The following is a 27,835-nucleotide window of genomic DNA, read 5'->3' as shown; positions in this document are numbered from 1 at the left end:
TGATTATTGATTGGGAGCTGTTTGACCTCTTATGACCTCTGGGAACATTTATTAATATCTCTAAAATGATAACTGCATAAACGTTTGACACCAATTCTGTTAGATTTGACAGAAGCAGAGGAATAAAACGACACTCACCTTTAAAAACAGAAACAAAGATCAGAGCTGAGCATCCAGCTGCCATTTAGGCCGTCTGGTGGCGGTTCTAGACGCTCTAGCTCTATGAATCAACCCTTCCTTCAGGATGCAGAACCATCATTAGCAGTCAGACACTAGAGGTACAATAAAACCCCAAAGCACAGAAAGTTTGAATAAGTGCAGATAGGATGGAAGTGGACGGGAAACACAGAAGATACATGCAAAAGAAAAACATAATGATTAAAAAAATAGAGTCTACAGGACTGATGAGACGAATCCAGAGTTTTTTCTTTATTGCTTCAGTAATATGTCTTCTTACATATAAACTCTTCTTTCTAAACACATTCAGTTCCCATCTCTTTATTTTACTTCACAGTGCTTCTTCCTTTCTAAACTGTTTTATTATTTAACATTTATTACATCCGACCTGCTTTTACATTCACACTGAGGAAACAAACGGATCCTCAAACTGAACAGTAAACATCCTCTTAGCCATTAAATGTCTTTTTTCCACTTCCTCTAGTTCTGGAGAGTCAAACAGACTTTTACTTATTGAGATGCTACAAATACGAAATCAGGTAAAAACATGAAAACAAGATAAGAAATTAGAGCCAACCAGAGTTATTTACAGAAAACAAATATTACCGCGTTCATTTCAGTCGTCTTGACAACAGAGGAAAGCAGGTTTAGAAATATCTCAACCTGTAAGAAACAAAAATAAAACCAGAAACACTTAAATTCACTTAAAAATATGTTTTTTTCCTAATCCAAACAAAGTTATAGTGGAGTTCAGTGTAACTGTTAGAAACATGATGATGTATAAAAAGACTAAACATTCATAGTAAATATGATTTATGTCTCCAAGTGTAGAGAAATAAAAACTTTACAGTCAATGGATTTCTACCTGACTCCAGGTTATTAAATATGGGTATTTAAAGATTGTTGTTGACTTTGTGCAGCTTTGTACTTTTATACTGTAAACAAGAAAAGTTCAGGAGTAATGTTGGCGAACCTGGTATCTCATGGATAAACTGCACATCTGGAGATGAAACTGTGGATTTCAAAGTGTGACATCATCACTAGATAAGAGAAACATCCAGTAGTAAAATCTGAAAAAGTGAAACTAACTTCAGTGGAAACTGCAAACGATATCAAAAAGTAAATCAGGTAGATAAAGTCCAACGTTTAAACAGAGTTCCTAGAGAAGAGTCCGACTGAGAACTGGGTTTCTCACCATTTACACCAAATTCACAGGATTGTAGAGGCAAAGTTACATTTGTAAAATATAGAGTATTGCTTTGAGTGTGTTAAATAGTAAATGGTCATACTGCGAAGCTTTTGCACTCGCTACCCTGCAAGCTAACTGTCAGTTAGCCACTGCTTTACTGGTAAGTTTTCAAATATAACTAAGTTATCAATCATAATTACAAAAAAAAAACTAGAAACTTTATGAGAAAAAATGAATCAGAATTTTGTTAAAGTTAGAAAAATCTCCTGTCAGGAAACAAAATGTTCACCAGAAAGTGCAAAACAATCAATGACAGTAAAGAAATGAAATTGAACATTAGCTGTTTCCGTCCAACGTCAGGAGAATCTGGAGTGAACTTTTCACATGTCGCAAAAAAGACGATGCAAGTTTGATGTGTTTCCATCAACCAGGTCGACGCTACGCATGGCTGTAATAAACAGGAAGTAGAGGCTTTTAGCTAGCATGGACTTTAAATGTTTCTGGTTTGGTGCCTCTGGTAAGGCTCAGCTCCACCAGTGGATTGGAGAATTTTACTGTTTCCATCAACATTTTCTAATGCAATACTTAATGGAAACATGGCTAATGAGTTTAAGTTCTGGAGGAATTCAGTCCATGGTCATGAGGGGACCCATAAGGGCTGGAACCAGGCTTATGTGGGAAGCTTGGGTCCAATCAGCTAAGCCGAAGTCAGTCCAGGTAGATCCACACATTTCAGAGCTGCTTTTGTCTGTAAACGTGTCAGTTAAGAAGCCTCAACCATGTTCAGACTGGATTCTCTTCCAACTAAAATCTCCCCATCTTCCTCCTCATCTTCCCCTTCCAAGATGGCGGTCATGGGGGCGGCGAAGAGGCGGCAGCGTCCGGCGAACCGTCGGCTGCTGGAGCAGGGGGGAGTGAGGGAGCGAGGTCGCATGTGAGAGGAGGAGAAGACGAGGACAGGCGAGGAAGAGGTGAGCAGCATCAGATCCCGGCGCCTCCAGCCAAACATCATGGAGAGCTCACAGGGAGATAAAGGAGGGGCGTTCACAGACAGAAAGCTGCTGGACCTCCCATCATCCAACGGGTCAGAGGTCAGGGGAGGAGGAGGCATCTTCTGAGGGTCAGCAGGAGGCGGAAACTGGCCGACACAAAGTCGCTCCACCGCCGAGATCCTGGAAGACGCCTCGACTCGACTGCCCTTCCTCAGCAGGAGAGCCTTGAAACTCTCACTTCTGGCTGACCTGGGGTTCCTGAACCCTGCTGCCCGGGTCAGGCAGGGGTCAGTGGGAGTCTCCAGAGGGGAAGAGGAGGAGGACGAAGAGGAGGACAGAGGGACTTCTCCAAAGTCTTTTCTTCCAAGCATCTTTCGCTTAGATCTGCAAAAATTAGACAAGAAGCACCAGTTAGAGCCTTGGGTCCGGTCAGTTTGAGAAGTTTTTGATTTGGCCAAGTACTTTTCACAGCTGTGACTGGACCAAACATCCAAATCACATCAAGTGCCTCTTAATGAGTTTAACCTGCTTCAGCCAACCAGATTTAAAGGGACAGGTCTGTGGGAGGAAAGCTGTTGAAACCTAACTGGAGGGTAAGGGTCAGAGGGTCAGAGGGTCAGAGGGAATGAAAGCAGCAAGGAAACAAGATAGGAGACAGATGGACCTCCAAGCAGAGAGGTTATAGATGCACATATTTAGGTAACAAGGGTTGATTTCACTTTACGGTGCTAGGTTACAGGAATCAGGACTTGGAACTGCACCATCTACATATTTACTGCCCAGTTCGAAGGTTTACCTGCAACCTGGTTACCGACACGTTCATGCGGTGCCTTCCCATACGGCACTGCTCCAGAGGCAGAGGAAGGGATCAAGCAGATGTGAGGATGTGCATTGATGGTTGTTAGAACACCAGAACTCAGTATCAACTGAAGACTACCTGTGGATGATGGTGAACAGATCCTCTGTAGTTCGAGGACGACCAGAGATCAACATCTGATCCGCCGAAACGTTGACGAACACATCGTCTGAAAAACAAATTATTATCAATTCTCTTTCATTAAGTCTAAAATAGACTTGATAAGAACAACCAGTTGATCTCCAAGTTTTCCAACAGTGTATCATTTAAGAAAAAACTTCAAAACTAGAACATTTAGACACAACAAATGACAGATTTTCAGTTCATTTTAACAGTGAGGGCAACTGAAGAGCTTCCAGGTTGAGTTGATCATGGGATCCTATACAAACGTTTTTGATAAATCCACATGTCCAAACAGGACAAGTTGATAAATGACTACAGGCTCTCTGCCACTTGGTTCATGGACACTGAAAACCTGAAGACTAAAGCAGTTTGCTAAACCTGTCACTGGATGATGACAGGAACCCAATTATGATGACTGATTTTAGGGTCACTACTAAGAATGTACTCTTACTGTATGACTCCACTGCTGCTGTTTTAGATTATACTAGTCCTACAGTGCAAAACTAAGAAAGTACACACATCCAATATTATGTCCTGTCAACCTTGGAAGTTGGTCATAATTCTATAAATTCATTACTTCTACTGTATCTGAAAAGTTCAACTTCTCAAGGCTCTGATGAGAACAACCTGAAGAATCCACCATTGCCTCGTCGTCACTGTAACCAAAATGTCTGCAACTCACCATCTGAAGACCTGCTGGCCTCCTTGGCCTCATCATCTTTCTGCTGGGGCTCTTCCTTTCCTGGTTCCTCCTCTTCATCTGGTTCTTTGATCAGGAGGTCTGGCAGTGATAGCTCCCCCTGCAGGCTCTCAGTTGACAGCAAACTGCTGAGGGAAATCCTGCTCTGACCAATCAGAGTGTACGAGCTTTCAGAGTCACTCGTCTCTTGGTTGCACACTTTGAATTTCCTTCGCCTGCTGATCCTTTCTTTTATCACATCTGGTTCATCTTCTGATGATGATGAAGATGATGATGAAGAAGAGGAGGAAGATGACGATGACGATGAGGGAGAGGGCTCCATTTTTTGGGACATCATCAACAAATGTCGGCCTGGCCGCCTCTTCCTCACCCTCCTGGATTTACCTTTTTTGTTGGATGATGTCATCATCATCATCATGACTGTTTTCTTCCTCTCCTTCTCTTCCAGTCTATCTTCCTCCTCCTCCTCTTCCTCATCTTCAGCAAGTGAGGACTTCATAAACCTCCTGTGGTTGGTAATCTCCTCATCCTGCTGCCTTGTCCCAATGATCCTACCAAAACCAGGCTCAGCCACCCCAGGTTGAATTGCCTCTGTCCAGGTAGAAGTGGTTTTACGGGCTCCTGAGGGGCCCATCCCCATTAATGGGGACCCTGAAGAGTGATGGGTCTCATAGGCATCGACCATTTGTGATGAGCTGCAGGATTTGTTGTAAGTATTACCAGCTGTAGTTTCTAAGGTGCTTCTGGTTTCCATTGTGGTCTGAGTTTCTAAAGTATCACTGGTTGCTGAAGTCCCGTTGAGTTTCTCTCCAGTGTGTTTGGATGCAAAAGCTGGTTTTGCTGTTTTGGGAGAGGTCAACGAAGGATCTGACTTCTTGTGGAAAATCTGTGGCTTCTGCCTTTGAGGAGAACTGGCAGGTGAGTTTCTTGAGTTCATCAAGCATCCTGGTATTTCTGAATTGTCAGAGTTGACTGTCAAGTGCTTTGGCAATGGCATGTTGCTAGTTGAACATGTATAGGTCTGTGTGTTAAAGGAATCTGAAGCGTTACGTCTAGGAGAGGACTCTGTGATACGCCCAGGGCTATTGGGCCCTCCTGGCCCTCTTCTAGGCTTTGGGGATGTCAAGGGACCCAGAATGCCCAGATCAGGCTTCTTAGGGGGAACAGGTTTCTCTGGGGAGTACAACTTCCTTGGGTTGCTTGACCGAAGATCCGTATTATTGTTTTTCACATCAGTCTTATTTTGTATTTCTGATTTATTCTTTTCATTTTTTTCATATTCGTTTATCTTTTCTGTTACGTTGGTCGTCTTTTCTCCCAAACATTTTATATGCTTTGCAAAGTCTGCTTCTGAGGAAAGTTGCTCTAATGGAGGATTCTGGATATTATTATTCATACAATATGTGTCATCATCATCAGGACACATTTTTACCCACGGACTGTCAGGACTGGAGACATTTACACTCGCCACAGGGGGACACATGTCAGAATCTTTATTCTGTTGCCCATTGACTCGGACATTTTGTGTGATTTCTTTGCTAAACTTAACGTCATGGTCTTTCTGACTAACTGAGCTGCCGTGTTGTCTTTGAATCTTTGCTTCGCCTGACTCTGCAGTGGAAATCCTGCTCTCACTTTTTATTGGGTCTTTGCAATAAAGCTCTGACTGTTTTACTTCAGTACTGACTATTAATGGATTTGTGTTCCAGGTAGCTTGTTTTGCTCCAGACACCTCTGCATCAGCATTGGCCAGACATTTAAGAAATGACTCATTTAACACATCACAGTCCTGTTGAGTCTTTTCCCTTTGGCTTCTGTTAGCTCTAACTTCACGGTGAAGTTGGCTGTCAGTTGGGTCATGTTCGGTTTGCAGTACTGCCTGATTTTTGACCGAGCGGAGCTTGACACGCTGCAATGCTTGAGCGGTGATCAGATGAGAGTGGGGCCTTGGAGATGTGCCCAAACTTGATGGAAGAAAAGAAAAGGAGGAAGGTTCAGGAAGAGCAGGAGATGGAGGTGAAGGTGGCAGAGGAGGAGAGTCAGCTGTGTCAGATAATTCAAAAGATGGTTGAGAAGGTTGGCAGAGTGATGAAGGATCAAAGTGGGATGGTACTGTGGAGGTCAGAGAGTGATGCAAAGTCTGCCTCACAGCATAGGAGTAGGGAGGAGGAGGAGGCCGGGTCGGGATAGGTAGAGGAGGAGGAGGAGGTAGAGATAGAGCTGGGAGACCATTAGGAAATGGAGGAGGCTTGGTAAGAGACGGAGGAACATGGAAGCAAAATTCAGGCTTTGAAGGAGTTTTAAGTGGTGAAGGAGGAGAAGAAGAGGAAGACTGTACAGGAGGTGGAGGGATAGAAGTGATAGCTGGAGATACAGGGAGGCAGAATCCAGGGATTGTAGGAGAAGACTGTGGAAGAGGAGGTGGAGGAGGAGGAGGAGGAGAATGTGGAAGGCAAGAAGCATGAAGGCAAAACTCAGGGACTGGAAAGGTGGACTGTGGGAGTGGAGGAGGAGGAGGAGGAGGAGGAGGAAGATCAGGAGTTGGAGGGCAGAACTTGGAAGCAGGGGGAGTGGACTGTGGAAGTGGAGGAGGAGGAGGAGGAGGTGGAGGAGGAGGTATTCCAGTGAGAAGTGATTGCCTGGCTAAGGAGTCAGATGAGGTGTAGGAGGAGAGAGAGGAGGAGGAGGAAAATGAGGAAGAGAGAAGTGATGACTTCCTCTGTGGCACTGGAGGCCTTGGCTTCTCTTTTCCTCGAGACCTGGTCCTGGGGAGGGAAGAGGCTGTGGGGGAAAATGGTGAGGTTGAAGAGCATGAAGTAAAGAAAAGGGAGGTTGGAGGAAGGGAAAATGCTCCTGGGCTTGCTGTAAGAGGAGAGGAAGGATTCTGGGGGGAAGAGACTGGAGTTCCAGGACTGGGAGTGTTGGACTGGCTGGAGTAACCACTGGATGGAGAGGCAAGGCGCTGAAGCCCAGCAACAGAGGAGTCAGGTTGATGGTTGAGAGAGAGTTTCAGGTCTTTATCCTCTGAACTTGGATATCCAGGGTTAAGCGCTTGGCAGTGTTTGGGGCTCATTGGGTTGGCACTGGAAGGGTCGGAGTCAGTGGTAGTTGCCTTTTGGGAGTTTGGACTTAAAGGCTCAAAGGTTGTGACTGTCCCGCAGTTCAGACCACTCTGACGGCGTTTTGCATTACTCCGGGGCACCCAGGGGTCAGGGAAGGTTTGAGGAGATGATTTAGGCGTATGCAAGCTGCTGCGATCCACACGGGGGCTCCGGTCAGGACGTGGGCTGGTTGTTGAACGAGAGGCTTTGCTGCGACCTGGCCGACGCCTCAAAGAGTCGGAGCGCAGCGGTGGGGGAGGTGGGCGCTTGGACTTGCGTAGGGAGATGCTGCGTGTCATAGAGCGAGAGTAGAACGCTGAAGTGCTGGACTTCCTTTTCTCCCGGTTCAGCAAGGGAGATGAAGACATCTTCTCTGAACAAAGGGAGGTGTTGTCAATGCAGAGAGGGGTGGAGCGACCAGAAGAAAGAAGGGGTTCACAGTTCCAGCCTTCTTCAGAGACACATCTTGTGTCCTGAGTGAAACCGCTGTGGATGCTGGAGGCAGGGGAAAGAGGTCTGTAGCTCCAGCTTTCCCCGCTACAGGAGTCACCATCAGAGAAGTTCTGGGTATTTTCCTGGGTCATGGTCTGATCAGCCAGAGCATGGCAACTAAACTGAGACACAGAATCAGCGATGCTTGAAGAGGAGAGGTAGTGAGAGGAGCCGACATTTAAAGGCCCATCACTGGGATAAGACCACTCCGATTGCAATTGGCTGGGGGTGTCAGAGATGCAGGAGTTGACAGGAGAAGAAGGAAAACAAGACGATGAGGAAGAAGGAGACTGGGGTATGACTCTGGCATTGGAGTCGTAGGGCAACAATGGCTGGAAATCACTTGGGAAACCTTGCTGATCCTGCGACTGCAGAGAAAACGACAAGAAAAGAGACAATCTTTAACTTGGCTGTGGTTAATTGAGTGTGGCACTACTTTTCCTTGGACTGACCTGGCTGTAAGATGAGGAAGCACTGAGTGTCCTGTAGGTGGTGCTGTTAAAGCTGACCTCCAAGCTCAGAGAGGAGTTGGTGGGAATACGGGGGAGGCTGTCGATCTCAGAGGAAGACGAGTGACAGGAGTTGGGCTGTTTGCCAACATTTGGTGAGGAGGTGAGGGAGGCCATGAGGCTGGACATGACTTCACCCTTTGGGGCTCTGATTCTCCTGGAGGTAGACGGTCCCTCCTTTCTGCCCCTTTCACTCTCCTCCATCGCCTCCTCCATGCTCTTTTGCTGATGTGAGGAGGAGGATGAGGAAGGAAGTCGACCCACTGTTGAGTACTGGCCAGGCAGATTCACTGGAGCCGAAGGCTTGGGGATGACATCGTCTGATATCGCAGAAACGGTTTTACGGCGGCTCAGTTTATGAGGTCTTCGATTTAATGAGTCGCCATTAGAGATTGTTCTCCGAAAACTGGCCTGTCGGTCAAAACTCTCACCTTAAAGGCAAATAAACAACAAATTACAAATTACTCCATCTTTGGAGTTTAGGCAACAGATTACAAACAAATCAGAATACTTTGTTACTCTGAATAAATCAAACTATTACAGGACAGCTGCTTCTTTAAGATGATGGACTACTTGTTGCTTTTAGGACTCAAGAATAACTGGTTTGGTTTAGGAATAAAAAATCTTTACTTTGGTTGAAGATCCCAGAATCTTTTTGGGATAAACTTTTGAAAAATTATTTTACAGTTCTCATTCCAACTTCATCTTCACTTTGGTCTAAGAAATAAATGATTCGACTTAATAAATAAAACGACTTTGTCACATTAAAGGGTTGCACAATTGTTAGGACTGTTGCCTTGCAACCTGGTTGCCTCATGGTTGTTTGTCCTGGTGTCTCCATGTCTCCAAGCTTGATAATAACTTTTATGTGGTAATAAACAAACTAAAGTCTTTGGTTGGATTGAGGAATTAAGAAACGAGTTAAAGGTAAATAAATTGTGGTATTAGCTAAAACAAATGTATTTTTTCCTACTTAATGTTCAAAAGTGAAGCTGAAGTGGCGTATGATCTGAACCAGTTGCTAATTCAACGGTACTGCCAGGTTCTGGTCTCTGTACCCGTTACGTTGATGGGAACTATATCAGCGGCGACGGCCTCCGCCTGCTGCCTCATCTTCTCCTCCGGCGTTGGAAGGCGCTGAAGAGGCTCCGTGTCGGATCCATCATCCCAGCTGGAAGTGAGACTGATGGGATTCAGGACCAGTGGGGTCATGGGTCGCGTGTTGGGGAGGAAGAACTTCTCATCTTCATCTGAAGACGCTGAAGACTGAAAAAAAAACAAGGATTAATTTAAACCCAAGATCAACTAGGAACAGTTTAAATCCAGTTTTCTGCTTCAGGGTTTAAATGTCGACTACAGGGAGCTAAAGGTACAGGAGACTATCTAAACTAACTTTAGGAAGTTTGGTCTCTGTTTACCTTTCTCCTCCAAAATGAAAACTTGAAACAAACTGAAAAACAAGACTGAGAGAAAAAGTCCAAGACTCTGGACCTCTGAGAGGAAGAGATGAGTGAGAGAAAGAGGACAAAACAAACGATTAGAGTTTTCTGGATGCAGCATGATGGTGGAAGAATAGTGGCAATGCCTGAGTTTGACCAGCAGGTGGCAGCAGAAGTCAAACATCTTCATAGCTGCAGAGTAAATTAAGGGTTAAATCAGAATTTCAAACCTTTAAAATGAAATAATGTGAAAGCAGAACCAGAATGAGTCAAGATGTGTAACTGATAACAGAATCCTGTTGGCTGCAGAACCGGGCCTGAAGTCTGGATGAATAATTAATGGATGTGTTTCTGTTTATGAGGCTTCATATGAAATAATCCCTGCAGGATTATAATCTGCAGTGTGTAGTCATCGCTTCATGAGTCATTAGGCCGCCGTTCCCCTGCGGTCGTTTCAGCCTCATTAATATTCATGAGTCACCATCTCACCATCGCTCTGCCTCTGCTCCGCCAGCCTCTGTGAGCGCCGCCCTCTGATTGGTCCAGACCACACAATGGAGCAAAGGTGGGGCTTGGTGGGCGGGGCTTGAAGCGGTCATGCTGAGTCAGCCCGTTGTAAGCTGTGGACAGACAGAAAGAAAAGGAAGAGCCAATCAGCAGGTAGATCTGCCACTGCTGGCTGTGAAGAGGAGCAGTGCTGCAGCTGCTGCAGCTGCTGCAGCTGCGATGCAGTCTGCAGCAGAGCAGTGCTGCAGCAGAGCGCCACTGCAGTCCAACTGCAACACTCATTTCTTCTCTCACATGTCTGCAGCTCAATACCTTTTCATTTAAAGATCATAAAATCTGAAGCTTCAGGGGAGAGAAAACTAAAACCGATCAATTTATTCCTCTGGACTGTAAAGCAGAAAAAACATTTTATTTTAATTCAAAGCAGAAAGGCTAAACCTGTTAAAGTGGTCAGTGATGCTCCAGACTTTCTGAAGGTCAGTCTCTGTTTTAGTTTGACTTTAGTTGATTTTAATACATATTTAATGGTTTTATAAATCCTTCTGCTCTAAACTGTGAGACAGAAACTCCCTTATCTTCAACCAACAGTCTGTAGTTTTGTCTCTTTGTCCTTTTTCTCGTCTCTCCTCTCCATCTGGTCAGACTACCTCAGTATTCATCTCACCTCGCAGGTCATCAGCGCTGCCCGACCGCCGTTTCCCAGGAATGAAGCGCAGACCCTGCGGAGGCTTCTGGGTACTGTAGTGAACGGACCATTTGCTGTCCCTGTCCCCTGCTGCAGAGACAAAGACAAAGACAGAATAATCAGTGAGAGGCTTTCTGTGTTTAATCTCGTTTCAGCAGATTTCCTCTCACACCGAGTTGCAGCTCTCAGCAGCCGTCAAGGTGACCCTGGTTTTCAGCTTCAGGGGCTTTTAATTTGAAGGAAAGGCCGTCTGACTTTCAGGGGGATTCAGTGGACAGATGTGTGGACAGATGTCCCATTCAACTCTCAGTTTTCTGTAAATCGGAGCCAGAACTCTGGCACATAAAAACAGACGACCATTTAAATGGTGACAGGATGTGACATCCTGAAACATTTTGGTTTTATTTGCAACATGAATAAACTCAATCAGGACTGAAGACAAATACTGAATAATCAAACGCGTGTAAAACAAGATTTATGGTCCATAAACACAACAAACCGACTTCTGCATTCAGTCCAGAAAATGTTTCTGTTCATCTGGAGACGACACAATAAGTCTGACTCTGCAAAACCAAGTATTGACCTTTGACACCTGATGTCACGCTTTCAGAAAGCGGTCCTCTCCGCCATGATGATCACATTCACTCCTGTGCAGCTGGACAGTTTTATTTATTTGATTTCACTGTAAAAACCAGGATAAAAACTAAACTTTTAATTTGATCGTCCTGATGAGGAACGAACGGCGAAGGAGAAACGGCGCCAGGACTCGGTGAATTCATGAGTTTTCAGCAAAAGATTTTTACAAGTAGAGAAGATTAACATTTATATACTTTGTAAGTAAGTAAGATTAGAAAGATCAAATCAAATATCACATTATGGAGAAATGAAAATGCCCATCAGTCACGTAGCTTAGCATGTGTGAAAAACACTGGTAATCATAAATTATGCTTAAGACACAGTAATAAATTATTTGGCGTAAATTTATGCTATTTGATCAAATCAATAAACACATCAGTGCTAATAATGAGACCCAAGTAGGAATGATATTTACACAGATAAATGATCTCAACTTGAACAAGAAAAAACCAAAACAACTTGAGAAAATCAGTCAAAACTCCAGAATCTCACTTTCAGCCATCATGGCGCCTCAACAGGATTAGGACATTTATTTATTACAGATCAATAACTGTTGTGCTCAAAATGCGACGATTTATCTGTGTTTTGTAAAACTCGGATCAAGGTTGCAGATTGTTGGAGCTGCTCTGTTTAATTTCACTTTGAGATGAATAAAATATTTTTGATTTTAATCGTTTATCATAAATCTAGTTTGGATTTACTGACATTTTAGATCCTCAAAACACAAGAGCAGAAGTTCTGCTGCATTTTATGAGAAACTTTAGCGAGAAAACAAACATTTTAAAACATTAAAGTCATTTTACCAAGTCGAGGTTCAGGATTTTTTAGGATCCATGTAAGAAGGTTGGTCCAGAATTTAATAAAGTGTCTATATAGTTATTACCGATTAAAATGTTAAAATATTGGGTGATCATGGATCAATCGCCTCTTGTTTCTACTGGGAACCATTAAAAGCTCTGGTTCTGTCCAGAACATCTCCTGAGGGTCCAGTTCTCCCAGCACAGCAGAACCTCCACAGATGAAATGTTTCCAAACATACGAACATAAAAAGTGAAGTTCTGGTTGGAGTCACTGAGGATGAGGAGAACGAACCAATAAACCGATCGATCAATTAATCAATCAATCACCTCTACTGTCAGTCTCTCTCAGTTCATAAGACAAAGAAATCTGAACACAGATCAAACTGCCGACCTCAACTATGTTTGGTCCGATGTAAAAACCCGACAGCCAATCACAGACCAGGATGATATGAGGTCATCTTCATAGATCCATAACTGATATCTATTGATCCTGACTGACCCAGTTTCTGCTCCTCCTCATCGTCACGGCTGCGTCTCCTACCTGTGGTCCTGGTCAGGAATCTGAGGACGGATTTGATGGCCGCTCCGATCAGAACCATGACGACGCCACGCAGCCTCACACACACACTCACACACACTCCTGCGGCTGCAGTAATGCAGCTCCGCTCGCTGCGACGCCGCTCTCCTCCCACTCCTCTCTCTCTCCCTCTCTCGTTCGCCCCCAGCCTCTTTCTCCCTCCCTCACTTCCACACACACACACACACACACACACACACACACCTGCCACGCTGGCAGGACGCCAGCGCTGCTGCGCCCTTCAGGAGTCACCAGGTGATGAAGGTTACCTGCAGCCGCTGCAGGAACGTGTTGCTTTGAAGATGAAGGGGAAGTGTGTGTTTGTGAAACGTTTTATCTTTTATTCTCTGTGTTCTGGACAATCCGTCCGCAGAAACCCAGAAAATAATGAGCCGAGTTCTGCATCAGCTGAGAGATAAAAGGCCTCATTATGTCTCATTTTATGAATCCTTCATGTTTTATTCTGTCACTCTGCAGATCTTAGAGCAGCTGGATGTTTGGAGGGTTTGTGTTGCTTTAATGCCTTTTTCAGTCCAAGTCTCAACATGTTTATTGGGGATATGTAGATTCTATCAAATATTTAATGCAACATTTTCTAGTTTAGTTCAGGAGGTTGACGTCTCCTTTTTATTTCCCTGTTGTTCACTCTTTGTTTTTCCTCGTTGTTTTGTCCTTCATAATGTTTTTGCTTCCATCTTTTTGATATTATATTGTATCTCTTCATCTCCTTTGGTCTGTCATCATGTTTTATTCGCAGTATTGATGTTACTCCAGGCTTCAAGGTGGTAAAAGCTGAAACGTGTCCAGTTTCTCCACAGACTTTGTAGATTACAGATGATTAAAATGGATCCAATAAGAGTTTTTATAATCTTTAAAGAAACCTCTTGGTCTTGGTGTAACGTTTTCCAGTCCAAGTCTCTGAAGAGGAGAAATATTTACCTCTAAATGGTTTAGTGTTTCCTGTTCAGCTGATGGTGAAGCAGATCCAAACTGGACTTTAAGGTTCTGAAATAAAAACTTTAGACTCTGAGTGTTGGACCAGCAGCTGACCCGTCCTTCAGCTCCGTCCTCCATAATTAGTTTTAGTGGTTAATTGGGTTCACCTCCATCACCAGTGCCAAACTGGGACAGTTCCAGTTGGTAAATGTGTCGACAATGTGGAGCAGCTAATTACAGTGTTCAAGGCTGACGGCCTCCCTGTCTGTTCATCTCCATCTCCCCTCTGTTGTAATTAGTTTCAATAATTAGACACCAAGTAGGTCAAATTATCTCACTGCTATATTTAGTAGCAAGAGGCTCAATCAGAACCGTCAGAACGTCAGGAAATAAAGAAAAATCTATTATTTATATTCCTAAGCTTCTTAAAGATGCTGAAAGTGACAGAATTATGTTTGGTTCACATGTAAAATATTAAAATGGTCAATAAACATGTTGGATAAATCAGATTTTAGATGGGAGCGGTTCCAACGTTCTACTAAAACGATGGGATCCCTCTTAACACGCAGCAGGAAGAAATAATGATCAAACTTTTGCTCATGTGGCCAAAGTTGTAGATTCAAAAGATTCAAAAAAACAAAACTACAACCTATAATTAAGCAAAAAACGTAGATTGGTATTTATTATAAATCTAAAACTTGAAAGGGATTTTTTATGATGGTGCATCAGACAGAAAAAAGGAGTAAATTTAGAGATTAATCAAGTTTTTGGAAGAAAATTTCTGGAATTGCTCTCAAAATTTTAAAAGAGTTTTTATGCAAAAATTTAGTACTTTGTTTTCCTCCTACAATGACTCTAATACACTGTAGCAGATTTAGCTTGTTGCTGTATTAAAAGGAAAGTATCTAGTTTTATTTTGTTTGTTTTTTTGGGCTCGATTGAATAAATTTATTTTCAGTAATAAGAACAGGATTTAGGTCACTTTGTTTCACAACGTTTGCTATATTTAGCCAAGTTTATGAAAGAATAAAAGCTGATTTGGGTGCAGAAAAGTTGACTTTTCAGTAAAAGTCTCTTGGTTTCACCTTTTATTAAAACAAAAATACTTTGTGTTTTACTTTACATTTTCCTGTGTAAAAAATCATGTTGGTAATGATTTTTATTGTGATTACAAATTTAGTTTCCTGTGTCAGAGTGACTATTAACACAAAGACAAAACGGTTAAGCAGCTGCTCAAGCTCTAAAATCCATAATGTGGTTTAATTGGATCAATTCTGCAAGAAATGATGCAAAAGTAGAAAAATACGACAGCAGTGAGATTTTAGGGAGAAACGACTTTTTTCCAGTGTCAACATGGCTGACGGAAAAACAAGGAGGTGAAGCTGCCAGGCAGCAGCTGCTGCAGCCATACGGGCCGCTCATCTGCTGGAACAGGAATTAGCCTTTAGCTTAGCATATGGAGCTGCTGCTAATCCAGGCACACAAATACACACAGAGCAGATTACACACAGAGGAGGTCATTAGGAGAAACACAGGCAGCTGGTTGTGCTACGAGTTATCTGAGAAGAACAGGATCTGTGACGCATTATTGATCAGACGATGAGAGAGAGAGAAATGTTCACAGAGCTACAGGTTCTGACCCAAACACATTTCAGGATCCAGCCTTCAGCAGACTTGATGCAGTTTAGTGTCAACACTGATCATGTGATCAATAATGCAGCAGAGATTCCTGCTGAGACACAGAAAAGTAAAAGGGGCCAAACGGAGGAAAACCCAGATAATCCTCATTTAAAGAACCTCGATCTGCTCAGCATCAAATATTCATGGCTTTGAAACAGTTTGAATAACAGAAAATGGAAACTTCATTTCCTGAACTGTAAGAACTGCAGCTAGTGTTCCTTCTACTCTAGCTCTAGACTCTGGTTTAATGAGAGTTTTAAGGCTGAATTCTCACCAGTTCAGAGGGAGGTGAGAATAGGTAATCGTTCGCTTGAAGTGAACTCTGTGTGGTTCAATATGTGAACAAGGGAACAGCAAACCGCTCCAAAAGCAGGAAACATGCTACAGCGCAGGGCATTCTGGGTAAATACAACCAAAGCAAACGCACTAGCAGGAGAAATGGCTGGTGGTCAAGAGAGAAAATCCTACAACCACTGAAATCTTATGCCTCCATTTTTGTTTCCAGGAGGAAGTTGTGCTCAGAGGTTTTCATGTCGTTTCCTTCAGTGGTTCTTGGTGCAGCGCCCCCACAGGTGAGGAGGGGAACAGGTTGCTCAAGGGGTTTGGTTGGTTTGATTCAGAGCAGAGAGAAAAAGAACCACAGCAGCTGGAGATGAACAAATGTTGCAGTTTTGGTCCCAATAGAACGGAGTCTACCAAACTGTCAGGTGGGAAAAGCAGCCCAAAGTGTCTCTCAGTGAGCCAACAGATGTCTACCCAAAAGAAAAGAATCAATGGGAACAAACAGGGGAAAAAAGGTCAAAGTTAAAAGTACTTTGTAGAAGACAATCACAACGTTTCTTTATTGGAGTTTAACTGAATCTTCATTGGGTCATTGTGAAGACCAAACAGATTCAGGTCAGACCAGCTGCCACAAGTTTGGATCAAGACGTTTGGTGAGTTTATACCAAATGTTTCAGGATGAGTTAAACTGACCAAACAGAGGTTCAGTATGAAGTTATCTTCTACAAAAGGATCCAAACACCGAGGGAAAAAGAGGTCGGACAGGTACTGGTGGTCAAGACCAGTTGGCCACAGACCAAGACTTTGAGGAAGGCAGCAACTGATCTGAGACCAAGACCAAACCAGTGTGAGACCGTTTTCAAGACCGTTGCTGAAATCATGACAATGTAGCAAACTTTAAAATAAAATTTCAAGCTTTCAAAATTCTGATTTCCCACTGAAGTAGGTAAGTGAGGTACTGTCATGAGACGATCCCGAGATCAGACCCAAACCCAAAGGGACATCCAGAACCAAACCAAGACCAAAAGGTTTGCTGGTTGGGACCAAACTGGGACAACTTCACACTGGATAAGGGACAGAACGATTCAGACCATCGATACTCGATCCTGATAACCAAAACTAGCAGAAGTAGTCGCATCCAATGAACTGAAACCAGAATAAGTAGTGAATGTTTTATGGGAGTATACTGGTTCCTCTAACTGGTGTGAAATGAGAACATTGTCCAGGCTGAGAGTCGTACCTTTCTGGAGAAGCGGTGTGGTTGACAAGGCTTCCTGCTTTGAGCCGTTCCCCTGGCGACGTCGGAACCAAAGAAATCTGGTCTTGCCTCTCTTGGTGGGCTGGTAGCGGTACTGCGGTGGCACCTCTGGTTCCTTTGGAGGGTTTGTTACGCTCAACAGGTTGGGGGCAGGAAGGGCATAGCCGGGGCGGGGCTCTGGGGACGGGGGGCAGGAACTGGTCCGGCGCCGATGGCTGAGGATGGGGCAAGAGGGGCGCGGCACCTGCAGGGGCGAGGTCTGACTCTTCCCACATGACTCAGGGGAGAAGAAGAGTTTCCCATGAGCCTCCAGTGGGAGGGAAGGGTGAACATGCTGCCGCGGTGGGAGGTGCCAGGGGTTTCCCTGAAGGTGAGGTGGGAGGGGCTTCCTGTCACCTGAAGGCGACGCCGGCCTGGCGTTCAGCCCCAACATGGCGCTCTGCTGCTGGTAGATCTTGGCGCTGAGCAGGCGCCGCCTCAGGCTGCCCTCCGTTTTTGGCTGCAGGGCGGCCATCTTGCGTGGAAGAAGCTCATCGCGCTCTTCGTCGGGTCCCCTGTTCCAGCAGTGTGACGACGTTCCAGGCCCCGCCCCCTCGCCGCCCAGACAGTCAACGTAAGAAATCATCCTGTCTGATTGGCTAGATGGTGAACGAGCCCTGATTCATGATATCAGCACCAAACTAGATCCACTGTTAGCTTAGCAACACATGAAATAATGTTTCCAAAAACAGGAGAAAGACTTTTATTTCTCCCACTTAAGTGGAAGAAAAACATCAAATGTAAAACTGTAGCATTTCAAATTAAAAGCCTTTAACTCTTTTAATCTTGCAGAGGATAATAATCAGTCGTCCTGCATGAAGCAACCTTTTAATCTCAGCAGTTGAAGCTGAAAATGGGCCAAAGGAGATTCTTCAGAGTAAATCCAGAAAGTTCATCGAAGTCTTTCCCACGACAGTGAAAATAAATTTGTTTTTTCAGATTAAAAGAAACATTTCCAAGATGTCTGACGACGTTTCCAGATAAAAAAACAACCAAAAATCGTCCAGATTTAGAGTGAAACTCTGCAGCTTCTTCTCATTCCTTCACAGAACAAACCAAACATCCCAAACCTTCGTCTCCTCCGCTCTGCCTGCGCTCTGGAGGTTTAATCTGCTAACAGGGATTATCCAGGTCTGCAGATGGCCAGAGTCAACAGGTTTCCACCTCCACATGTTCCCACCTCATTTCTGACCCTCCACAAACCAGAAGGCGGCATCAGCCAGGTGAGCTGCAGCTTAGAGCCGCTGACATGCAGCCGCTTTCCTCTGGAGGAAAGAAGAGCATCAACACAACGTCTGACAGGAGGACGAGTTCAAACATGGATTAATCCTCCGCTGAAAATAGACCCTGAAAACATCCATCAGCCGTTTAGTCAAACAGTTATTGAACTAAAAAAACTAAAGTAAGTTTAGTTTTTACAGTAGCAACAAAATAATTCAACTAAAGCAGAAACAATATATATAAATAAAGACATAGAAAAGTATTCACACCCCTGTCTACACATCATATCCCCTACTGCAGCATCTTCCTATAAACAACCAAACAGCAAAAGCAAAGGATGTGGATCAGCAGCTGATGATGTCATCAGGATGCTAATGTGGAACAAATGCTGATCTGTTAGCATGTTAGCATGATACCATCAGTCTGAGGCGTCCTGCAACACTGACTGCTACTGGAAACTGAACTTTCTCATCATGTTTCATCAATAATAGATAAACACAGGAACAAGAAGCAAAACTACTGGATGTTTACCAATAAAAATCCGTTTTTTATTGACTTATTTAGCCAGAAAGGCTCAGTTTACCGTCACAAATACAGAAAAGCTTCAACTCTGCAGCTCAAAAAGCAGCAAATATGAGCAGAAACCTCCAGAAAAAACTTCCTCAGACGTGTAAAAACAGCACAAAGACAAACGCTGAACTTGCTGTTGCGTGAGATTCCATCAGGATTAAACCTGAAAGTGAAAACTGAGGATCTGTGAGGTGATTTTTTTAATGACACTGACGAGTAAACAAGTGGAGCAGCAGAGGTGAAAGATTCTCCTCCAGGCGAACGTTAAATCATCCCAGAGCCGAACGCAGCAGAACAGAAACCAAACAGAGAGACAGACGAGTTGATTGGTTTGATTATTGGCTGATTGGATCGTCTGACCAACAGGAACTCGACTCCGTCCATTAGCCGGTTCTGTCTGCTCTCATACTGACAGGATAATCCAGTTTCTGGAAGTCAGACTCTGTTTTTCTGCTTTATTACAGCTGAGTCCGTTTCCACTCAGTCATGACTTCAATGATAAGCTGATTAAAAACAGGAAATTACAGTAAAACGTCCTGCAGTCAACAGGAAGATGGACTTTAACGGGACAATATGCTGTTTTCATGACTTTTTATTTTTATGTTTTTATGATATAAAGCACTTTGAGCTGCCATGTTGCTGAACTGTACAAATAAACTCAACTGATTGAATAAAGGCTGATTCCTGTAACTGGATCCACATTTGGTGCCACAGTTTTCTTGTTGCAGAAACTAAAAGAAACAAATTTGCGCTAAGTTAACTAGAAACTTTGCTTTTCTTTGACCTCTTCACCAAAAACTTCCAGGAAGTTCCAGGCAGAAACATGGATTTCAGTTTTAGCTAAACTCAAAATGCTGAGATAGAAAAAACTTTCCTTCAGTTTTTGACCTGATTTTTCCTCCATAGAAAGTTTTCCTGACCCTGTTTAACTGAATCCAGTTTAGACAGAGATATTACAGACAAACTGAGTTTATTCTCTGTTTTCATTTCCAATTAAAGTTAGCGATGTCATTTACCAATTTCTCCATCTCTATTGTTTACTTTCCCATATTACTGGATATGAATTGGATCCATTTGTGCAGCGAAGTTCCTCTATAACTTTCATTTAATGTAGATGCAGAAATTATTGCATTAAAGATGAACTAAATGATCAGCTGCCATTAGAGAATGAAAATATACAAAATAACTCAAATTAGCACAAAATATTCACTTATAAGACACTTTCCTATAAGTAAAATAATCTACCAGTGAAACTAGAACTTTTTCATTAATATTAAAGAAATATTTACCTAAATCAAACTCCTATAAGTATCTGAAATAGAAACTGGACCAAAATACTTTGTAGGATTTTGTGTTTTTGCAGTGCAGGAAACAGAAAAAGCAGAAAACTTCATACATGAGAACCAAAGATGAAAAGTTATGCTTGTCAAGAGGATAAAATGCTGTCAGGAACTGGAGAGGAAAATAAAAAAATGAGGAAAAGACAGAAACAAAAACAGATTCTGGAGAAGAAACTAAGATCAGAAAGACGAACAGAAGACCAGGCAAAAATCTCCAACAGACTAAAGTTACAGCAGAACCAGGTTGATTCTGCCTGTGCAGCTGCAGCTGCTCTGTGTGTGTGTGTGTGTGTGTGTGTCTGTGTGTGTGTGTGTGTGTGTGTGTGTGTGTGTGTGTGTGTGTGTGTGTGTGTGTGTGTGTGTGTGTGAAGCTGAATGGGATATTTCGGCCTGCCTCGACAGGCCGGCGCTCATTAAACACACAAACACACACAGCGGCGGCTGACACGCAGCAAAGAGAAGAACCCACAGACCGACCGCCACCAGAACCGACGCGACTCTGAGGAGCATCATGGCGGTAACCATAGCAACGGCAGTTCAAAGCGCTGCAGCAGCACTTTGTTGCCTCCATTAGCCGCAGCGCTGCGCAGTCAGAAAGAGAACAAAACACACTGAAGTCTCACCTTTAAAGCAGAGCATGTTCACCTCACTCCGTGTGTGTGTGTGTGTGTGTGTGTGTGAATCCAAGTAAAGACAGAATGAAAACACAAGTCCTCCCTCTGGCTCTCTCTCCTCCTCCATCCCTCCACAATAAAAGCCTCCATTTAGTAGCAGCTCGCTGTCGGTTTGTGCAAAACAAAAACAGAAACGACACAAAGAAAGTTTACAGAAATAGAAACAAACTGTGTCTTTAAAATAATAGATTAATTTGTTTTATGATCATATCTAAACTCCAAATAATGTTGGATTCTTTACAATCTGTTTCCAGCTGCAAACTTTTTATCTGACTAAAACACACAAATAAAACTCAAATCCTGCTGCAGACAAACTGCTTTTATTATTTTAATATTTGTTGTTTCCAATTAAAAATAGTTTTATGCTTTTGGCATCTTGTTTTCTATTCATCTGAGTTTGACTGAAAGAAATAGATATTTAATCTATTCTCAGCGAAAAGTGGAGAATTCTCCAAGTTTAATAATTTTATTGAAAATTATTTAATTTAAATGGTTTTAGATTAATTAATTTTATGGAAAATGTTCATACGACATTCTCACACTCATGTTACACAAAGATATAAAAAGCTAATAATATTAGGTAATAAACTAAAGTAGTAATGTAGAAGTAAAACCCAGATACATACATGTGTAATTAAAGCACTTATAAAGCATTTAAAGGACACAAAGTTAGCCGAGAAAATTTAATTAAGTTATTAACTATATTTTATTAAATAACGGTATTGAAGATAAGAAACGTTAAACTTGTGGTTAGACCTCCGTCCAGTTGGTGGCGGTAATATACCAAGATTGTAAGCTGCCAATAAACCTTATAGGAGAAGAAGACGTTGGAGATCTCGCGATGTTTGGGTTCTGTTCTGTGATTGGCTGCGCAGGAAGTAAATACAGCAGTGCATCAGGTAACCCTCGGTGGGTTACAACAGACATTTGACTTCAAACCAGTGACAACTAGTCCTCTATACTGGTTTCACTGGTCCAACGCAGTCAAATAGAGGCAGCAGCGCGGAGAGGTGGGTAACAACCGTGTTTAAAAGGATGGTTTTAAGGCTGTTAGCATGTTAGCTTAGCTCCGTTGGTGCTGTACCATTATTACACTGTAGTCACATCACCGGGATTCATTTAATGGAAAAATAAACATAAACCATAAAAAAGGAGTTAATTCAGCTACAAAATGATTAAATCAGTTCTTTTAACGTACAGGAAGAACCATATATGGACTGAGGCTACTTTAATGTGCTCACTGATTGAAAACAAAACCAACTACTTATGAATGAATGAATTTTATACTAATAATGATTTTAATTTAACTGTGTTGGTCATTTCTGCTTAAATATTGAAGTTTGTGGTTATAATACCTCTCTGCTGGTGTTTCCTAGCAACCATGTCCGTCTTCATCCACACCCGGGGCGAGGCGGGCGGCGGGGTGGCTGCCCACCTCAGGTGCTCTCACTGCGGCCACCTGTCCAAGAGCCACGCCCAGCAGCTGGCCCACCTGGCCGCGTCACACCCCACGTGCCTGGATGACGTGGCCGTGGGTCGCCTTGGCAACATCCTGATGTACCAGAGCAGCGCAAGGCTCTTCCACTGCTCTGAATGCTTCCACACCTGTAAGGACTTCAGCAAGCTGTACAAACACATCATCGCCCGGCACTGCATGGTGGAGAAGGAGGAAGAGGGAGGAGGAGGAGGAGGAGCGGAGGAGGGACAGGAAGCAGAGGAGGTGGAAGGAGGGAAGGATGAAGAAAAGCTGGAGGGTCCGAAAAGAAAGAGGAGCAGTGATGAAGAGGAGGAGGACAGCCCTGAAAATAAAAAGAAGTGTGAAGATGAAGATGGAGAGAAAGCAGCTGCTGAAAGGAAGCAGGGTGAGAAAGAGGAGGGAAAGATGAAGAGTGAGGAGGAAGAGGAGATAAAGAAGAAAGAGGAGGAGAAGGAGGAGCGGAAGAGGAAGAACGAGGAGGAAGAGGGGAAGAGGAAGAGTAAGGAGGAGGAGCAGTGTGAGGGGAAGGCCGGCGAGGAAGAGAAGCAGTACGTTCTGACATTCGACGGCGTTCTGTTCCACTGTAAGATCTGCGGTTGGAGCCACAGGCAGCGCTCCGTCTCCGTCAGCCACATCGTTCGCAAACACGAGATCCCCAAGAGTTACGCCAGCCACGCCCTGGCCAAGAGCCGGCAGCTGCAGACGGGCCGAGCCGAGGAGGAGGACGGCGCCGGGATGAGCGAGGAGCTGATGAAGGAGGAGATGGAGGTGGCGGCGCGGTGGGTGGGCTCCGTCTCCCACCGCTTCGTCTGCCTCGTCTGCAACTGGAAGAGCAAACTGAAAGGTTAGCCAGGTTGGATGTTTTTCCAGATGTTTCAGCCTCTGGATCAGAACCGAGTCGTCTCATCCTCTCCCTTTCCTGCAGGCTTCGTTCTGACCCACATAGAGCGCCACCACGAGGTGGAGCGGCCGTACCGCTGCAGCTCCTGCCCCCAGAGCTTCTTCCTGCCCAGCCGGCTGCAGCAACACGCCCGCACCGCCCACCGGCCCGGCCGCTACGCCTGCCCCTTCTGCTGGTTCCGCTCCGAGGTCCTGGGCGGCTTCAGGAGGCACTGCAGCCGCTGTAGCGCCCGCGAGGAGGAGGAGCTGCCGGGGGAGGAGGAGGAAGAGGAGGAAACGAAGGAGCCGGAGCTGGAGGAGAGGAAGGAGACCAGAGGGATGAGGAGGCGCAGGAGCCTGGGGAGGAGGATGGAGGAGGAAGAGCTGGAGGAGGAGGATGATGACTAACATTAATAAACTAGAAACATCTCCATTTTCTATAAAAACTCTGTGAGTGATGTGAGCTGAATGTTTCTGGTGAAAAATGTAGAAACATTTGAAGTCAAATGTAGAAGAAATAAACAGAAGCAGCAGAATAAACTAAAATCCTGCAAAACGCCTAAAGAAAAACTGTTGAAGAGAGAAAACCTTCAGCAATCCAACACAAAGAAAACTAGACATTAGTAGAGAAACATCTAAACTGTAAGGTCACAGCAGGACTCAGATTCACACAATCTGTTTTATTGAACCCAAACATAAAAACTCAGAATCTGCATTCACCCAAAACAGAAGCAGAACGATTTCTAGACAGCAGCAACACTCCAACCCAAACGATCGTCAAAATCATCACAGAGATCAAAATCACCAATTTAATCTGTCCTGACCCAGATTCTCACCTGAAAATGTGACTTCTACTGAAGTTTTTTAACTTTTTACTCTTTTTATGTAACAAATCAAACATCTCAGAAAAAAACAAATGAAGCTGTAATCCCAGGTTTATCCACTAGATGGCAGATTAAACCCGTTCTCTAAACAACAGGAAACACCTGAAGAGGTTAGCTTCCCTGGCTGCTGCCTGGCAGGTTGAGGAATGTTTTGATTGGTTTGTTACATGAGATGAAAAACCTCGTTTCTTCTTCTTCAACCTAAATCTGGTCAATCAGAAAAACTACAACAGAAGAAGAGAGCTTGTCCTACTCGGATGCAGTTTGGCAACTGGAAGTTCAAGTGATTCAGTTCATGGCTCTGCGGCCGTTAGCGTTAGCGGCCGTTAGCGTTAGCGGTGTCTCAGGTGAACTTGGGACACCGCGAGCTGTCCAGGCTGGACATGTTGATGCCTCTCAGAGCACCAAACCTTCCTCTGCTGTCACCATCGTCTTCATCGTCGCTGTAGGGATCCGTGTGGCTGGTCGAAGCTTTCTGTTCACAGAAATAAAAGCAGAGAAGAAGAGTGTCAGGTGGTCCAGACTAAAGGAAGAGGAGACAGAAGGGGGGACGGGGGACAATGTGTCTTACAGATGGAGACTCCGGCTCTCTGTAGGGAGGACAAACCATGTGGAAACGAGGGATGGCCACCTGGAAAACCTCTTCCTTATTGGCTGGAAGACAGAGAGACATCAGACCAATCATCCCAACACACTGTGTGTGTGTGTGTGTGAGGAGCAGCAGAGCGCCACCTAGTCTGTGGAAGGTGTAGTGACCCTCCATGAACTCTGACGGTGTAGAGAAGGTGGTGCAGCTGGCGTACTCGTGCACCTTGCCAGGCGTCATGACCGGGAACTCCCCTGCACACACACAGGACACACTCAGCGCCACAGCTGGACCAATCAGAGCACAGCAGGAGGGCGGGGCTTACCGACAACGCCCGGACCCGCAACCTCCTCCACGTTTCCGTCGGAGGTGGTGATCCTCCAGTAGCGGCTGTCCAGCTGACACGCTGCGTCCGGCGAGGCGGTTCTGGACATTTCTATCCTGCAGACAGACAGACAGACGGGTCGACCCGTTAGAACCCCATCAGAACCCGGCCCAGATCTGTGGAGCTGCGGTGGCGCTACCTGATGCGGTACGTGAAGAAGAAGTGTGGCGGGTGGATGGAGGACAGCTCCGGCAGGAAGGAGGTAGAGACGGAGACGGAGATGTCGCCGGTGGTGGCGACGCAGCCCTTCTCATGAGAATACCTGCAGACCCAACAGAGACGGGTCCACTTTCTACCAGAACAACTAGTGACATCTTCTGTTTTACAATGAGGCTAATAAATAGTTCATTAGTGTCATTAATTAATTTCTAAATAAATAATTAATAATTGTTTATTATCCATTAATTAAGAGTGAGAAGCAAACTTTGTTCACCTATATTTTAAGTGGAGTTTTTATACTAAACATTTCAAACTACCTTGTAAGAACAATGAGTATTTACAAATATATTTTTTAGCATATATTCTCCTTCTCACCCTTAATTAATTCATAATAACAGTTATTAATGATTTAAGTGTTTATAGATGAATAGATCACAGACTCACCTGAAGATCTGCTCTTTGATGATGGGAAACTCTCCTGTGACGACGTTGTTGACGTAGCTGCTGAACCAGTCCAGGAAGCTGGAGCCTGCAGACAGGAAGAGAACGTAAACAAAGTCCAGACGCCTCCCAGCCAGAGCGGAGAACCGCTGACCTGTGATGAACATGTCGATGGCCGACGGGTCCTGAGCCGTTTGGTCCTGGAAAACAGAACCAAACCCGGTCAGAATCATCTCTACGCTTTACTGTGAAAGGACAGGCAGACAGGAAGTGTACGGACAGGGCAGGGGTAGAAGCTCTCTCCCTGGCGGCGGCCCTCGGCGTCCTCCAGCGCCACATACTGGCTGAGGCCGGTATGGAAGCAGAAGGTGAGCGGCAGCGAGCGCCGCATCCCCTTCCTGTGCTGGAAGCCGCCGGCCGCCGTCTCCACGTCCAGCAGCACCTCGGAGCGGTAGTGGTTGGACAGGGACATGCTGCCCATCAGCCTGGAGACACACACTGGTTAGACTGGGAGGGCCAACCAGAGGGACGCGGGCTCTGGCTGGACACCCACCCTGGGATCACCAGCTTCTGGCCGTTGTGGATCCGGTAGGAGCAGCGGTAATCGTCTGGAAGCTTACAGCCGATCTGAGCCTCGATGTCGTCTAGCTCCTCCTCCATGGCACCGTCTGCAACAGAGACAGCGATCAGCACGGCGGTGGGCGGAGCATGCTGTGGGTAGCGGCGTGTCGGGTTACCTTTGAGGGAAACGATCATGCGCGGACATCTCTGCTGCAGGAAGCTCTTGAGCTGCTCCCAGGCGTTCTTCAGCTCGGCGTAGTAACGGATGTAGCGACCCAGATCGGCAAAGTAGAGCTTAAAGAGACTGTACCAGGAGAGGCCGCGCTGCAGCCGCTCCACACTGCACACACACACACACACACACACACACACACACACACTTCAGGCTCCTGTTGGGTGAAACTGGTTCTGAAGGAAGTGAAGGTGGACCTACTCTGTCAGCAGCCAGTGTTTGCAGCAGTGACGCTTCCACAGTGGGTTGTGTTTGGACAGATCACTGAGCCTCCTGCTGACGTAGCTGCAGCTGCAACAGCAAAAGAGACCAAAAGAGGGCGGGGTTATCCAAGTCTGAAAAAATACAACTTACAGGTCCTCACTTATTAGTAATATTAACAGTTCCATCATGGTAAATATAAAATGTTATGAGTCTGGAGGTCTGCGATGGGCTGGCGACCTGTCTTATAAGATTAATCTCAATCTGATTAATTCTTTAAAAATGAAATGATTACAAAATACTAAGTTATTTATCACTGAGAAATCAACATTTACATAATCACAATATAAAACATTTTAAAATGTATCTTAATAACATAAAAGAACAAGGAGTTTAAAAGAAAAAGGCATAAATACAGACACATAAAAATTAAACCCTGATTAGATCAAACCAACTAATACATTAACTTTAATGTTTAAACAAAACCACAAATTCACAGGAATAAATTGCATATTTTTACTAGATGAAGGTAGAAGACCTCTACTTTAACAGAAACAGCCAATTGGACTTCAGCTGCTTTTTAGCAACATAAGAAAATAACAGGTTTAATGAGGCTGATAAAGTTTCTGACCATGTTCAGGTGGTGGTTTGTTTACTTCCTGTTAATGAAGTTCTGCGTGTTGATCAGCTGTTAGCAGGTACATAACAGTGAATTGTGCATTTCTTGTTTACTTTATATATTCTCTGACATGCTGTTCAACAACCTGCATCGTCCCAGGAGTGTTTTATTCATCACTTTTCCTCCAAACACAGAAGCTACAGCTGTTAGCAGGAAGCTAACTGTAAACAAGATCTTTATCTTTTCTTTGAAAGTCGTTTCTTCGTCTCTGCCGGGCATGAACGCTTTCAGTTTAGTTTTCAATCTACACCCAAAAGCTATGATCAGCTGACAGTAATTTTATGCACCGTGTTTTCGTAGAAATCAAAACAAAAACAGCAGCTAGTTGGAGTGTTAACTAGCCGCTGTTAGCCGCTAGCATGCTGTAGCTAGAAAACAACGTCCGCTTATCGCTTCCGGTCTGCTTGATGCTGATACCTACTGGACCAGGTCTCTGAAGCTCAGGTAGGACAGGACGTGGAGCAGCGGGTCCGAGGGGAGCTGGTCCAGCTGCAACTCCGAGGAGGCTGCCATTGTTTAGCAGGAGATCTGGCTGGAAGCAGCGCTGCTGTAGCGCCCCCTGCCGGGA

The 27,835-nt window shown here is 44.5% G+C and overlaps 3 protein-coding genes across 7 annotated transcripts; 1 reads left to right on the top strand and 2 right to left on the bottom strand.

The window, feature by feature from the left end:
• Positions 1-402: 402 nt before the first annotated feature.
• On the bottom strand, positions 403-22,256 carry nhsl1a (NHS-like 1a). Of its 5 annotated transcripts, none has more exons than XM_032556128.1 (8): positions 22,139-22,256; positions 10,750-10,860; positions 10,068-10,198; positions 9,198-9,405; positions 8,083-8,570; positions 4,020-7,998; positions 3,296-3,383; positions 403-2,742 (listed from the first exon to the last, which is right to left on the bottom strand). In XM_032556128.1, the coding sequence occupies exons 1-8, from the start codon at positions 22,176-22,178 to the stop codon at positions 2,130-2,132; spliced, it is 5,658 nt and encodes a 1,885-aa protein (XP_032412019.1). In that variant the 5' UTR covers positions 22,179-22,256; the 3' UTR covers positions 403-2,129. The 5 variants fall into 5 exon arrangements, with proteins under 5 accessions (XP_032412019.1, XP_032412021.1, XP_032412017.1 ...); XM_032556130.1 differs by lacking the exon at positions 22,139-22,256 and adding an exon at positions 20,733-20,783; XM_032556126.1 differs by lacking the exon at positions 22,139-22,256 and adding an exon at positions 12,706-14,790.
• Positions 21,616-24,052, top strand: LOC116715685 (chromosome alignment-maintaining phosphoprotein 1-like). Its single transcript, XM_032556298.1, has 3 exons — positions 21,616-21,793; positions 22,160-23,104; positions 23,186-24,052. The coding sequence occupies exons 2-3, from the start codon at positions 22,165-22,167 to the stop codon at positions 23,545-23,547; spliced, it is 1,302 nt and encodes a 433-aa protein (XP_032412189.1). The 5' UTR covers positions 21,616-21,793; positions 22,160-22,164; the 3' UTR covers positions 23,548-24,052.
• fbxo3 (F-box protein 3) lies at positions 23,800-27,835 on the bottom strand. The gene is made up of 12 exons (XM_032556296.1): positions 27,689-27,835; positions 26,589-26,678; positions 26,332-26,495; positions 26,148-26,262; positions 25,875-26,079; positions 25,749-25,794; positions 25,598-25,682; positions 25,134-25,256; positions 24,935-25,050; positions 24,756-24,863; positions 24,595-24,677; positions 23,800-24,498 (listed from the first exon to the last, which is right to left on the bottom strand). Exons 1-12 carry the CDS (start codon positions 27,778-27,780, stop codon positions 24,367-24,369), a joined length of 1,359 nt encoding a protein of 452 aa, XP_032412187.1. The 5' UTR covers positions 27,781-27,835; the 3' UTR covers positions 23,800-24,366.

The sequence above is a fragment of the Xiphophorus hellerii genome, chromosome 24 (genome assembly GCF_003331165.1).
Source record: "Xiphophorus hellerii strain 12219 chromosome 24, Xiphophorus_hellerii-4.1, whole genome shotgun sequence".
In the NCBI taxonomy this organism is placed as follows: Eukaryota; Metazoa; Chordata; class Actinopteri; order Cyprinodontiformes; family Poeciliidae; genus Xiphophorus; species Xiphophorus hellerii.
Note: the sequence above shows the minus strand (reverse complement) of the source record. Positions and strands in the feature narration are given on the sequence as shown.